This window comes from Mustela nivalis, assembly GCF_964662115.1.
Source record: "Mustela nivalis genome assembly, chromosome: 12".
NCBI lineage: Eukaryota > Metazoa > Chordata > Mammalia > Carnivora > Mustelidae > Mustela > Mustela nivalis.
Genome location: NC_139031.1, coordinates 12,111,051 through 12,126,376, shown reverse-complemented (window position 1 = coordinate 12,126,376; position 15,326 = coordinate 12,111,051). Strand labels below are relative to the sequence as shown.

General features: G+C 53.9%; 1 protein-coding gene across 1 annotated transcript in view; it reads left to right on the top strand.

The window, feature by feature from the left end:
* Nucleotides 1–15,326, top strand: part of TMEM178B (transmembrane protein 178B) — a 337,749-nt gene that overhangs the window by 287,555 nt on the left and 34,868 nt on the right. Inside the window, exon 3 of the mRNA XM_082693866.1 lies at nucleotides 13,155–13,292. Within this exon, the coding sequence (XP_082549992.1) occupies nucleotides 13,155–13,292 (138 nt within the window). The remainder of the gene's footprint in view (nucleotides 1–13,154; nucleotides 13,293–15,326) is intronic.

The window sequence follows — 15,326 nt, the reverse complement described above, 5'->3', positions numbered from 1 at the left end:
ATCAATTCTACTGCCTTTCCCCCCCTAAGTTCTAAAAGAACTTAGCTGGTATAGAAAGTACTTCTTTGGGCACCTGGGTGGCTCAGTGGGTTAAAGCCTCTGACTTTGGCTCAGGTCATGATCCCAGGGTCCTGGGATGGAGCCCCACATTGGGCTCTCTGCTCAGCGGGGAGCCTGCTTCCTCTTCTCTCTCTGCCTGCCTCTCTGCCTACTTGTGATCTCTGTCAGATAAATAAATAAAATCTTTAAAGAAAAAAAAAAAGAAAGAAAGAAAGTACTTCTTTGTTTTCAAGTGATCACCAAGACTTATCATGGTGGCTCTGAGTCACCATGGGGTTCCAGTTGTGAAGAGAATATTACAGAGGCTTATACAGAATATGAGGTCTTCTTGTTCCTCAAACAGATTCCTCCTTGCCAATTTTGCTCCCACTGTTCCCTCTTCCTGGATTGCTTTTCCTCCAGATACCCGCTTGTCCGTTCCTTCACTTCCTTGGGGTCCGCTCAAATGTCACATTCTTGAGAGATGTTCCTCATCTCTGTGTGTTGAACGCACGCCCTGTGTATGTTCTCCTGCTGCGTCTTGCCTCCCTTACTTACTTTTCCTTCGTAGCATTTAGCTTTGTCATTTCGACATATGTGTTTGTGTATGGGTGTGTAGTTTGGCTTGTGACCTGACATAAATATGTTCGCGTCTACATATAAAGTTTGTCTTTCTCCCCAGAATGATGTCACGAAGCCAGGGACTCCGTTTTGGTGACCGAATTCAGTTTTGTTGTTACTCACAGCAGCTGCTTGATGGAAATGCATTGATGAATAAATGAATGCATATGGGATGCCCCCAAAGAGAGGCTTTCTGTGGATGGAATTGTTCTTACGTGGAGGGTGGGCTCTCACTTTAGTTTTTTCCTACAGAATTCCTTTTCTTGGCAAGATCTTTATTTGAATGAGCTTGAACCATCTGCCAAAGCAGCCTGGGTCTCAGCCTCCAAAAACGAGTCAGGGGAGCCACAGAGGAAGGCACGAGGGGAAAGGAGAGGTCTGCCAAGCCCACTCGCTCGTCACTGGCCATGACCAAGCATCCACTTAAGGGACGAGAACCACAGTGGGGGGCGGGGGTGGGCGCTGCTATCTCATGCATGGGAACCTCCCAACCTGCGGGAGGTCCCCAACCCAGAGCATTGATTTGCTTTAAGATTATTCACTCCGCAAAAATGACTTCATGCTGTATTGTGTATGTATTATTATATATTATTTTTGTTTTAATAATGCTCTTTGTTTTTGAGTTGTGTGCTATCTCTTATGAGAGGGGCAGGCTTGGGGCGCCTGGGTGGCTCAGTCGGTTAAGCATCTGCTTTCAGCTCAGGTTGTGACCCCCGCATCGGGCTCCCTGCTCAGTGGAAAACCTGCTTCTCCCTCTCCCTCTGCCTGCCACTCCCCCTGCTTGTGTTTTCTCTCTGTGTGTTAAATAATAAATAAAATCTCAAAAAAAAAAAAAAAAGATAGGGGTGGGTTGACATATTGCAGAGGTGAGGCTGAGAAGCTCAGCCACTGCAGTAGAGTCATCCCTACCCCAGAGCTCCAGACAGGGAAGTATTACCACCCCCATTTCAGAAAGCAGACAGGCAAACAGAGAAATAATGGGACGTAGCTGAGACCGGACAGGATCAAAGGCCAGCTCCGCTCCCAGCCCAGCGCTTGCCACTACTATGTGGTTCTTGCTTCTCCCAAACACCCTTTTCTCTGCCCCCCTGCCCGCTCCTGCCATCCTGTGCGCAGAGGCTGTGGGAAACATCTTTGCTTATACGTGGACAGACATAAGCATACATCCCTCAGACCCCTTTACCACACTTATAAATTAGAAAGCAAACCTTCCCAGCATTGCAAATTTAAAGATATTTCAGGGTGGTCGTGGCAGGGGGGTGGGTGGGTAGTTATCAGACTCGTATTCCCCATGTCGTTTGTAATGACTGCTACACGCCCCCCCACATACCCATTAGATGACACCAGGAATGCCTGCGGGGTCCGTTGTGTCTGTTCCTCTGCCGTATAGGCCGGTGGTGACCATAAATGATGGCCGGTGTTCGCGGTAACATGTTACAGTTTACAAAGGGCCATCACGCATCTTGTTGGATCAGCGACTCTAGGGGCCTGGAGGCCACGGCGATTAAGAGCCTGGGTTGTGGAGTCTCCCACTTCTAAGCTGCCTGACTTGGGGCAAGTTCCTTATTATCTCATCAGTAAAAAGGGAATGATAAACTCCTCAATTTGTTGGGAAGATTAAATGTCGTCATGTGAGGAAAGTGCTCAGGACGTGCCTGGCATAGGGAAAAAAATGCTCACTTTATTATCATTGTTCTTGGCGCAGATACGTTGTGGATAAGGGTCATCTACAACCACCTTAATGAAAAGGCTGCAGCCTACAAGTCTATCTATTTCTCACTATAACCTTTTAAGGTCATTGTGTCTGATCTCCCATCCCCGTTCCAAGATGACCTTTATGAAAGACTGCACAGATTTTGGGGGAAGGGGAGTAACTCTCAGGTTTTGAGTAAACTTACATTTGCAGAAATCAAAATTAGAGTCAGATGTGACAGCAGACTTTCAGCCCTGTGTCTAGTTTAAATCCTTCCCCTTTCCTAGCTTGGGTTGGCCCCACTCTTGGAAACCTCCTGTGACAGGGGAGATCTGTTCAGACTTTTATTCTCATTGTCCCACCTGCTGTCCCTGAGCCCTGCTAGTTCTGGTTCTTCTAGGGTTGGGGAGGGCAGGGGAGGACACCTAAGCCACCCACAGGGTCTAGGGCCTGGCGTGACTGCTCTCTGAGTCGGTGGCTTACACATGGTAAGGCTCGGGTGCCGGCTCCGTCTTCTGTATGGGGCCTTTGTGATTCCTTGGGAGGAGCTTCATGGGGACTGCCATCCCCTGTCGTCTCCCCTGACCTGGTCCCCACTGCCTCCTTGGCCCCCATAGTGGCTGCCGTCCCACCATGGAGACCCTAACTGTTGCAGTCACCACAGCCCTGCAGGCAACATTAGAGGAGGCTTTCCCAGGGAGCCTTACTTTTCATTGACATTCAAGAGGCCCATGCTGAGGGGGCCTGGGTGGCTCAGTGGGTTAAAGCCTCTGCCTTCTGCTTAGGTCATGATCCCAGGGTCCTGGGATTGAGCCCTACATCGGGCTCTCTGCTTGGCAGGGAGCCTGCTTCCCTTTCTCTCTCTCTGCCTGCCTCTCTGCCTACTTTTATCTCTGTCTGTCAAATAAATAAATTTTTAAAAATCTTCAAAAAAAAAAAAAAAAAAAGGAAGCCCATGCCAGAAGCCCAGGAGCCCCCACTGGGAGCCCTCCCCTGCCAGCCTCCAGATGCATGGCTTTGTCATTGCTCTGGGGCCATACGTAGTCCTTAATCACCTTCTTGCCTCATTTTCTCAGGCCGCATGGAGGTACCATGCACTACACTCTAGGATACCTATGGGCAGCTCTCTGAGTGGGGCTCTCGAGGCTCAGAGTGGCACTGGTGGAGGAGTGGGAAGCTCCCGTGGCAGTGGGAGATTATATGTAAATCATAGATGCCCAGCGCACTACAGTTTGCCACACGAGCTCGGGGCTCCTTCTAGCACATTCAGCGCCAGGTCCTGCAGCCCCTCTTACAACAGGGCTGTCCCATAGACATGAACTGCAAACCGCACATCTCATCTGAAGCCTCTTTTAGGCTTCAGATTAAATACATAAAAAGAAGCAGATAAAATTAGTTTTAATAACATTTTATCTAAGCCATTCATCAACATGTAATCAATAAAAAAAATTATTACTGCAGTATTCCCTACTGAGTCTTTGACAGCTGAGTATTTTCTACTTACACGTGTCTCAGTGCAAGCACTCAGTAGCGATCGCAGGTATACGTGGGGCCGGTGGCAACTGTACCAACGGGCCAGCTTTAGACGGTGGAGGGAGGGGGCTGGTCCTCTGTCGTTCGCAGCCGTGAGGCCTCAGAACCAAGAGCTCAGCTGGGACCTATACGGTGCATTCAGCCGGCACAGGGAGAACCAGGACTCAGACGCAGGTCTTCTCATGTAACTTTCAGTGTTCTGTCTGTCCTTTGCACCCCGGTTCCGTTCCAACAGATACTGCTGTGCTTGGTTCATGGGGATCTCCACGGTGGAAGGGGCGTTTGGGGCTCAGGAGATTGCTGTGGCCATCTGTGCGGGTTGCGGAGGTCCTGGGGCCGCCCCGCTGTGGCCAGTGGCGGTTTGGAGGCCGTCCCTGACCGTCTGCTCGTGCGGGCCTGAGGGGGGCTGGAGGGGCGGGGGAGGCTCTGAGGCCCAACGGCTGATGCTTCCACGGTACACACTGTTAGCCAGCAAGGAGCACAGCAGGTCTCCAGCGGTCACTGTTAAAAAGAGACAAGAAGCTATTCCGGGGTGGTGGTGTGTCTTTGAAAAGGCCATCCTCATCAGGAAGTCTGTGGCCCGGCTGGGCATCCCCGGCTCCTGTCACGTTTACATTAGGCTTTGAACGTTAAAAACAGTAAGGCTCAAATCTTCTCAAGAACTGGAAATGTGATTGTTAAAGCACGCATTCCCATCATAGAAAAGAACAAGCAAAATCCAAAATATCACACCCCAGGAAGTGTGTGTGTGGGGGGGGGTCATCAAGGGGACGTGGCCGGTGGTTGACCCAGGAGCTGGACCCCGGCCCTCAGAGGCCTCTGATCATTCCCCATCCTTGCAGATTCCACCCAGGAAGCTCCCGGAGAGGTTGCAGACCTCCGGGGACGCTCCCTGTTAACATCTGGTGTGTTCTTCCTTGTACCGTCTGCATGCTCGATGCACACTCGCCTGCACCGTGGGGGTCATCAGGAGTAAGTGCGCCCATGTTATGACTGTCCCTTGTCATTGACGTTTTTCAGAAGAATCGTAAGAACCAAATCATGTTCCATTACGTTCTCCAGAATGTTAAGTTGTCTTCTGGGGTCTGAAGTGGCACCGAATCTGGAATGGTCTGAGGCCTGGAAAGGGCACGGGCAGACCGAGGCCCTTTCCCAGACCTGCCTCTTCCCGGCTGGTGACCTTGGTCTCTGGGTCACTGGCTGAAATTCCATTTGTCTCACTTTCTAAGTCTACAAAATGAGAACAGTAATGTCTGCTTTACAGAGCCATTCAGAGGCTTCCTGGACAAGTCTGTGTAAATTATCCAACACTATGATGGCCTGTAGTCAATACACAATAAAGGTTCGTGCCTGTTTATCTTCCCTTCCCTCGGCTTTTCAGAGTCTTTGCCATCAGCCCATTCTCCAGACCTGCCACATTTTTCTGGAAAGATAGCACCCTGTAAGGTGCCTGCGTGTGTTAAAGCTTGTATCTTCTCATTGCTTGGTGGGGACTTTCTGGGGACACATGCTTGCCAAGCCACGATGATTTCTGCACGGTGCGCTCAGAGCAGCTGTCCGTGACACATGATCCAGGGAGATCACGGGGAGCGTCTCAAGATGGAATAGCGGGTTGCACTGGTCTAGCTCCTCACTCCCAGTAGGAAGGCCCCCGGGGAACAGAGGGTGAGGTGCTGAGCTGGGGGTGGGGTGTCCCCAGGTGTGTCTGGTTGCTAAGTTGAGTTTCCTTTTCGTCCTTCCTGTCTATGGTTCCTGCTGTTGTGTAGCGATGGGGCTACAGGGAGAAGGAGGTCTGGTGAGTCAGTGCTTCTCACCGCTGGGCTTTTCCTCCCTTCTTCCTCCTCTCCAGGCACTTGGTTTAGCTGCTGACCTAGTGCATCAGGCGAGTACGCATTTTGCAATCTGTCTTCTGTCGTTTTGACAATGGGAGTGACCTCTTTGTGGCAGCATCACTAATATCCCTCTTGATGGCAGCTCTCGAAGCCAGAGGTAGGGATGAGGAGGGGGAAGCTCAGGTCTGTCTTCTGACCTAGAAACCACTTCTTGGTTCCACTGCAACCACCTTCCCCTCCCCCCATCTCTTCCTGACCTGAAGGGAGGGGCGGGGCAGAAAGGTCTATTGGGTCCATACTCTGTGGGGTTTCTTGTGTCATTAAACTTTGAGGTAAGGAGCCCCACGCCACATGGCTCTATGTGATCTGGAACCTGGACCTCCAGCGATGTGTTGTTTGTATACAGTAAAGCACTATATTGGATTGTTACATGATAGGTACCCCTGGCTTATAAAAATACAATCAGATGAGAGGCGAGAGAAATGGGTTTCAAGTCGTTGTGACATTTGTGTCCATGCAGGGTGTCGAGTCCGGCAGCTGCACCCCCCTCGTCCTGCTTTATGCTGTGCTGCACACAGTTTTAGTCACTGCGGCGAGGGGGGGATGGTGAGCTCCTGAGCAAACATTTACTGAGCACCTGCTTCGGCCAGGCCATGTGCCGGGGATGGCAAAGACAAAAACCCCAGACCCGACTGCAGCCCTGAACACGCTTGCATCTCCTGGAGGGAAGGAGACATGAGGGGTTACATGCAGAGAGGTGAGAAGGGCTACAGGAGACCGAGTACTGGACACCAGCGTCTGCTCACATGCCTGGAAGCCTCCCACAGGCTGACTCTGTAGGGATACCTTTTAGGGCGATGAGAAGCTTGTCAGGCAGAGCAGGTGGGCAGAGAGTTCAGTGGCCTCGAGGAAAGGGCAGGGGGGTCTCTGTTCACCAGGACCAGACCCTTGGGGGGCTTGAAGAGAGATGGAGGCACGGCGGGGGGGGGGGGGGGTAGGCAGAGGACAGTTCTGAAGGAACTTCCAGGGAACAAAGCAAGTCAGACAGCCCTAAGAGCTCTTTTGTTTTCACATAAAAACGACTTTTTAAATACGACTACATTATGCTGAACCGACTTGTGCTCTACAAGAAAGCTATAGGCAACGTCTCCCATTAGCTACTTCCCCGTTTCAGTTTAAGGACCAATCGCGACCGCGGCGGCCCTCGCAGCGAGTCTGCTCCTTCCTCTCCCTTCTCGTCCGCGCAGAGCTCAGTGCGAGCGCGCGGGGCTCTGACAGCCTCTGGGGTCACCAGCACCTCCGCTGTGAGCGGCGGCAGCCTCCAGCGGCTCGTCCTCAGAGGAGAGGAAGCAGCAACACTCCGGGGGGAATGTCTCAGTCTTAATGAATAGAAAGATCGAGCCTTTGCATCAGCTTCTCGAGGCACCTGGAGGCACAAGGACGGACTCCAGAAGGCTCTTCCTCTGGGTACCCGATCTTTAATTAGGGGCTACCCCTGACTTGTTACTCAGCCCTTTTTATGCTACAGACAGTAGATGCGTGAGTCGGGAAGACGGGAAGAAGAGAGTGACTCTAAGTGCCTTCCATTTCCACTCCTACTTCTGTAGCCCTCGTTTTGTCCTAAGGACTGTTGTAAGCAGTTTAGACGTATTAACCGACTTAATCCTCTTAATAACCTTCGAAGCCAGTACTGTCCTAACCCTCTGCCCACAAGTGCAGAGACCGAGATCCAGAGAGATGGGCTAACTTGCTCGAGGTCACAGAGCCAGTCCACGGCAGGGCCATACTTTGAACCAGGCAGCACGGGTCCAAAAATCTGGGCTTCCACCCCCAACAGTCAAATCTCTATATGGTTACCCAGAACCAGAGCCCCGTTTGCTTCAGATGTGGTTGCTGTGCAGTAATTTGGTCCTGGAATATTCCTTCTCATTTGAATCCGTTTGTCCCGAGTTAATCCCACGGCTGGCATGTTCATGGCAACTCTGTCTCTATTTCTTACTTCCCAGACTGATCCCTTGGGGGGCAAAAGCACTTGAGTTCTGGCCTCGCCATTTTGTTCTCCCTTCCAGTTCCTGCGACCTTGAACCCCAAGGGACTGATGGACTCGTGAACAAATGTCCAACTCCTGGGGCAGCCTACGATCTTCCACCCTTGGAGCCTGGGTGATATGCTTCTATCTCACAGAGTGAGAGCTTGCGGCAAATGAGACTAACCCAGACAGTGCCCCGTGTGGCCAGCACGAACTGTGCCCTTGCTAGTCACTCTTGACTCTGGGGCTATTAATACAGTGAGGCCCCCCTCCCCCACCCCGTTTCCACTGGGAACCATCTAAGGATGGTCTAACACCTAGTTACCCTCACTGGTTTTTGTGGGGCTTGGGTTTTTGGTTTTCTCTCTCTCTCTCTTTTTTTTTTTTTTGATGAGAGAAAAGATGACAATCATCATCATTTTTCTGTGTAAGGTCTTTAAAGAGCAAATAGAAAGATATTCAGAGCCCATATATATTTTCCTTCTCTAAGTGGTATTTATTTAAATGCAGATACCCTGGTTTCCCGTGTAGAGTTGCAAGCAATACCTTTCAATTTTAATGTTAATAGGACCGTAAACTTCAAAATCAAAATTTTCTGTGAGGGAGAGCTGCTTTTTCTGGTTCTATTTAATGGTTCCCCTTGCCTTTCCTCTTTCGCCTCCCTCATTACCCAGCCCCCTTTGCGCACCATTTCCACGGTGCTGAATGAACTAAAGGCTTTTTCTAAAAAGTTGAGAATGTACCTTTCTCGTTTCAAAACTTAGAATGTTAAGCCTCTGGGTCTTGGAATGCAGATGACGGGCTCCAACCCAAAAGGGTTCATGAGAAGATTTTTCTCAATCTCAGCTCTATCCCGGGCTCTTTCTAAGGGGATTTTTCTTAGGTCGACCCTGCGTGGTATTCTAACAAGGTTTCCGATACATGAGTTGGGTTTTCTTTCTTCTCTACAAAGGCAGGAAGAAATGGGGAATGAGGTAGAAGCTACGTACGTTCCTGGGTGCAGAGCCCTGCCGTGGGCGCCGTGAGCAGTCACCGAGGGAACCAGGCGGTCTCTTACTCCCGAGGACAGGGAGTAGGCACGCAGGGCAGCGCGGATGGGCAGGAATGGGGGCTGTCGTTGGCACCTGGCACGTTCCACAGGCAGAGTGACACGCAGGATTCACGCAAACGGGAGGCAACAAAGATTTTAAGACCATGGAAACCACGCGTATTGCGTTTCAGCTCAGGTACAGCCAGCATCGTTTCCTTTGCAAGGATCTCCCACGAGCACGTGAGATCCCGCTGCTTCTTCCCTTTCTTTTCTGTTCCCTTCGTTTCTCATTATTTTTATCCCGTTACACCGTGTGTGTTTTGGAAGTCCTTATATCTTTCCTTAGGAACATGATAGCGCTGGTAATACATAAATTAGAATCGATTTTATAATATCAATTTCAGTGACTTTGACTCTGCTATTTTAAGGGGTTAGTTTTGTTCTCCAGATGTTTCCAATAGACTCCTGTTCTTATTTCATGGAGACAAAATACATTTCGTGTCTTGCCTCTCTGGGAATATTAATAATAACTTTGAATTATTGCCTCTTCTCTCGGAGGCTTGTTTCCTCGAGTTCTTTGGCCCGGGTTGAAGGCACTGTGTTGTCAGGGGGCAGAGCTGCCGGGAAGCGCTGGGGGGGGGTTGTCTATGGGACGCTCTACTGCAGAATGGTGGGAGGGGCTGCCTGTGGGGCTCCCCAGTGCTGGGTGCCTAGGTCTTTCCTCTTGTGCTGGTCATCGCTGGAAAGACTTCTCCTGGTCCCCAGGCAGGATGTCAGAGGCCAGGCAGCCAGCTTCCCCTCGGGGACTAGGGTCCCAAGGACAAGCCTTCAACATTCTGTATGTGAACAGTCACTTAATCACCTACAGGGAACGAACCTCGATGAGCTTGTCAATGCCAGTGCTAGGGCCCCCTCCTACCCCCCTGGGGAGTCCCCCAGCATTGTGGAATGGATGAGGGGATCTAGTTCCATCCAGACAGCTGCCACCACATCCCGGATGCTCCTCCCCTCTGGGTGACTAACGGCCTGATCCAGAGGAACCTGCAGCTGCGGGTTCTCGAGCCTCCGGGCCCCGGGGTAGTTGGTTTGCAGCTCGCCCGCCGCCACGTCGAGTCTGGCTTTAGCCAAGCGCACTGTCCACCAGCTTTGCCACTTCCGGTCCTGGGTTGTTCCCTGTCCTGTTTGCCCATCCTTGTGGATGCCTGTCCTTGGGGGGGAAAAAAAATCTCAGAACAATTGTCCTCAGTGTATTTGGGAGAAAGAAATGCTTGATACATTCGTTCAATCTCCATGACAACCCAGTGGGTCTTTAACTGCGTTATTAATTTTATTTTCCCACACAACTCACTCTCCCTTTATGTCACTGGTTTGTCGATAAGTTATTTAACTTCTTTGGATCTTGCTTTCCTTGTCCAGAAAATAGGACTATTTCTTGTCCTGTGTCCCTTGCAAGCTGTTGATGCAGCTGCCTCGAATTGCTACCGAAGTCTGAGGACAAAATACCAAGCGTGCGTGTATCACCCTGCAAATTCGTACTCACAGGGTGACGGCAAAAGGCCTCCTGGTCGGTGAAAATATTTGGGCCTGACCTCTGGTCTTCATCCTGCTTTCCAGATCAACAACTTAGCCCGGCCCTCAGCTTTCGCTGGCAGAGCTCCCCTAATCTGTGCTCGAGCAGCCACAGCCTCTCTCAGACCTGGGACACGGGTGACAGTTTTCTGTCTCGGAACTTTTGCAAGAGAAACTACTTTCTTCATGTCCCTACCTCTCTGCCTTTTCCTCGAAGTCCCAGACTTGGCTTCCTTCTTGCAACCATGACGGCCTTTCCGCTTCCTCCGATGGCATTTCCTTTTCCTGTCCAGCCCTGTTTGTCCCTTCCAGGCCCAAGGGGACATGCCTCATGGGACACATTGTCTACTTAATCCCCCAGGCAGTACCTTTGGTCCCGTGGATGGGCAGAGCCTGAGGACCAGGAAGGCTTCCCATGAGCAAGGCCAGGTGTGGCGGCAGGGTCGGGGTGGGGGGACACATTGGGGGGCAGTGCAGGGAGGGGTGCTTTGCGGCTTCAGCAGTGTTGTCTGTCTCCAGTATTACCAAAGCGGCCGAGACATGAGAAGCCCCTCATGCACCACAGAGGTCTAGGACAAAATGTCCTGATCTGTTTAAGGGGGATCTGAACCGACTTGACTCCAAACATACCCGGACCTCTCCTTCCCCACTCCCACCGTCTCCTTGCCCTGGACTGCAGTGGAGAGTGGACGAAGCGTTTCCAGGGATCAGCCCAAATGGACTCTCGTGTCAAGGTGGGGTTTCTTCTCCACCAAGGAGGCAGCTCGGACCTGGCTCCCTCGAAGGACTGTGGGTGGCCGCGAAGGAAGCAGGGCTGAGCAGGTGGCAGCAGAAGGAGCCGGGAGGGGCGACGGGGGCCGGCGCGACCACAGCAGTCAGCTCCCAGGATAAGGGCCTGTGCACCTGGCAAGACGGCCAGGCCTCCTCCTTTCAAGCTGGCCGTGGGTGCCTGAGCAGGGAAGCCAGGGGCCGGCCCGGGACGTGCGGCACCTGTCCGGGCGCTGGGCTGGAGCGGCGCCTGCCCCAGGCTTCCTCCAACACATCGGAGGTCGTCGCCTTCTGTGTCGCGTGGCATGATCATTCGGTAGCTCTGGCAGTTGCCGGCAGCGACTACAGTGGGCGTTGCTTCTACCTGGCCGGGGCGGGCGTTCCAGGCTGGGGAGGGGAGGACCGAGGAGCCCAGCTAGAGCAGAAAGCTGGATGGATTCCGTGGATGCAATCCGGGGCAGAAATCGGTGGATGGATTTCTGCCTCTGCCCCAGGGTCCCGTCCCGCTTCCCGTCCAGGCTGTTCTGCTTTGTCCCTCCTCCCTGTACCCCAGCCGGCGACTCTGGCGGCAGCGGGGTGAGGGGGCAGCTCCCAGCATCTCATCTTCTGTGGCAGGTCAGGGGAGAAGGCTGAGTGTTCTCTAGTCGGACTGTGCCAGGATCTGCCATGGCTTCCAGTGGGGGTGACTGGAGTGGGAGAGGAAAGAGGGGATCGGACACCCTCATGGTGTGCGGAAACCGGGCACTTGGGGGGATGCGAGGCGACTGACCTGGGTCTCCCTGGGGGGTGGATGTAGTTTGCTTTGGGGCGCCCTCCCCTACACCCTCACTCTCCCTCCCTTCCTTTGAGAGAGGGGAGTGCCCCTGGGGTCCTTCAGGCTGCGCTGGCAACCCCCTGGGTGCAGAGGCTGGGCAGGGGGTTTGCTCCTCTTTGGCCCCATTGGCGGGACTGGGGCTGGGGCTGGGACCGGGGCTGGCGGCTGGGCTCCGCACGGACCGGAGAGATGGACAGGGAGCTGCAGGCCGGTGGGCGCTGGGGCAGGGTGAGGGAGTCAAGGACAAGCAGCGAGGGTGCTACTCTGAAGAAGGTTAGAAGGCTGGATGCAGGGAGGGCATGGGAGGCAGGTGGGGGCACGCACGGAGGGCAGTGGAGAGAGTCAAGGGCGAGGTGCTGAGGGAGAGAGGCTGAGATGTGTGAGCAGCTCTGCCTTCTCCCTTCTGCTGAAAATACTGCCTCTCCAGACAGCTCTTCTCCTGCCCTGAGCCACACTGGCTTTGTACGGCAGAGTCAGTGAGGTGTGGAACAGGAAAAGGCCAGACCCAGAAAGCTGAACTAACCTGTGTCCTGGGAGCAGAAGAGGCCTTCCCAGGGGCTCCGTGTGAGAGCAGGTCATGTGGCTCCCCACCCTGCAGACCCACATACAGGGAAATCTGAGCCCCTGGGAGCTGGCTCCGAGGAGAAGGAACAAGACACTAGCAGCAGCTTCCTCCTCATTGGACCTCCTGGGGACCCCAGTCAACCCTGGAGGGAAAGGAAGGAGCTCCCGGCAGGTGCAGCCAGCCCCCCAAGACCCCGCCCTCCTCCACAGGAGAGGTGGGTGATGACACAGGGACAACCAGAAGCCATACAGATCTGGGCTCGATACCCTGTTCTGCCACTCACCACCTGTACACCTGTCAACAGTTCAATCCATTTTCAAATAGGGATAAAGATAGTACCTGTCCCCCTCCAACGGCTGAGCCAGATGCTCAGGAAGGACAGTGCTACACCTGGCACCAAGGAGGTGTATGAGAAATGCCAGCAGTGATGACGACGATCTCTCCCTGTGCTTGCGAACCCAGCTGTCCTGGCCTGCTTTCCGCACCCAAGGATAGCTACAACCGGGGGCTCTCTCCTCTACAGAGGGAGCTGGGTGATGCAAACCTGTCTGAGTAGCGCAGGTTGCCTTCCCACTTCCCACTTCTGCCCAGGGCCAGGATGCACCGTGACCCCGAGGTCTAGATTCTGGAGCTAACCGCTGTGCCCCCTGCTTCCCCACAGATCTGCGCAGGATGACAGCTGGCTTCATGGGCATGGCAGTGGCCATCATCCTCTTCGGCTGGATCATCGGCGTGCTGGGCTGCTGCTGGGACCGGGGCCTTATGCAGTATGTGGCAGGGCTTCTCTTCCTCATGGGAGGTAAGGCTGTGGGCTCGGGGTGGGGGGGTCTTGGGGGGCAAAGGTCCTGGCTACGGGGATTCTGGGAGAACGGCTAGAGGACACTCGTTCATTCATCAGACATGTTTTTGAGTTCCTCGTAGCTCTCTGTCACTGTGCCAGCTTCTGGGGTTGCAGAGGCCAATAAGATCTGGTCCTTCACTCTCGGGAGTCTGGCTGCCTGGTGTAGGAAAGATGGTGTGTCCGTGGCACAGACAGAGGATCAGACCCAGCAAGAGCACAAACTCAGAAAATGCTCTGGCATTTTATGCACGTTTTGGACTTTGGGGTGGGAAGCTGGGCAGTTTTCTTTTCAAAAACTTATCCTCACCTTGATTTATGGGTCCTCAATGCTGCTGCCGTTTCAAAGTAAGGCAGTCTAAGGGTGGTGGGCAGGGCTGGACCTTCTCTCATGTCTGTCTCCCTTACTCTCTGCCAGTGTCACGGCCATGAACTGCTCCAGGGTCCCTAGAAAGGATTATAGGTACAGAGAACTGTATGGCTGGGCAGGAACGGGTTCCAGTCCACGGGAAGTCAGGTTGGTCCACGCTCCGTGTGTGCCTCTCTTCCCTGTGGTCTCGGCCGGAGCTGCAGCTCACCGTCGGGTCTGCTCCACAAGGAGAAATGGGTTGATGCACCGTGGGGAGCTGGGCTTAGACACCGGGAATCTGTCGTATTTATGGGAAGAAAGGAAAGCGAGTCTTCCACCTGGAAACAATGTCCATTAGACTCCAGGCGCCATGTGCTTATGGCCAGCTCGGGTCCCCTTTGTGAAGTGTCTGGGCAGGGATGGGAGGCAGAGGGGTGGGCCAGTCTGAGGAACGGTGGCCTCTGTCCCTCTGGGTGTACAAAGAGACGTCTGAGGGCCAGGGAGCCGGTGGCTGGGAGAATTCGTCTTGGGGCCGGCCGGTTTGCCCTCCTACCCTGACGCACAGCCGTAATGGGCCCGAGACGAGATGAGGCTTCCCAGGCTGACTGAGCCCTCCGCCCCAGAGAGTCACATGTCCCACGCCTGCGGTCATGAGGGAGCGAGGGGGGCTCTCTGGTGGCCCCTACATCCCTCTTTCTGGTGTCCCTCCGACACGGGCCCACAAGACCTGCCTGTCCTTTGTCCATGCCCCATGTCTTCAGCGAAGCCAGGCTTGGGCTGGGCCCTGACCCCTGCACTCCATTTAAGGCAGCCGTGGAGACCTTTCTGTTTCCACCTTCCAGTCAAAGTCTCCCTCAGACCCTGAAAGGTAAAAAGATACGAGTGGAATGGCCCTGTTTGTCCAGAGCATTCCCTCTAAGATATTTCTGGCGATACAGAGACAGGCTCCCGTCAACGGGCTTTTCTGAGGCTCTAGAAAGGTCTCCCAGGAATCGGAGAAAAGCTGAGCAAACAGGCCTTGGGCAGAGCCGGAATCCTCGAGCTCCGGCTGCTGACATGCTTTCATCCCTGCCCTCTCGAGGTGTTTGCCGCTCCCCGCACGCGCGCCCCTCTCTCCGGGCCCCGAGCGAGGCTCACAGCCTGCCCAGGTGTTAGGTGTCCGGGACCTTTCAACCCCGATAGCTTCCTTCTGGGTGGCTCAAGTCCCCTTCCAGAGAGACTGAGGAAGACTGTGATCAGCCCTTTGATCCTCTCTGGCAGGATCGCACACCATCGGGCAGGCCGTATGCGGGCCAGAACAGAGCGACAGTGGCTGGGCCCACAGCTGAGGCCGGGGGGGGAGGGGGGGGTCGGGGGCCATCCTGCTCACCTGGGACGGTGGGTGGGACTCTCTCCGACGGAGGCGAGGGCAGGGGGCTCTGGGGCTGAGGGCCTGAAAGCTTTGATTGATTCGCAATCGGAGGCCCCTACCCTCCAGGCTGTGTGAGTGGGTGCCTGGCTCCCCTATCCCCTCCTTCATGCTTCTCAGTCACCACACACAGCCCCGTCCCTGGAAGAGCTCTTAGAAATACTGATGCGTGCTGGGCCCTCGCCCCACAGCGATCCCAGCAGGACTTCTGGGGGTGATGGTCAGGAGCAAGAAGGAG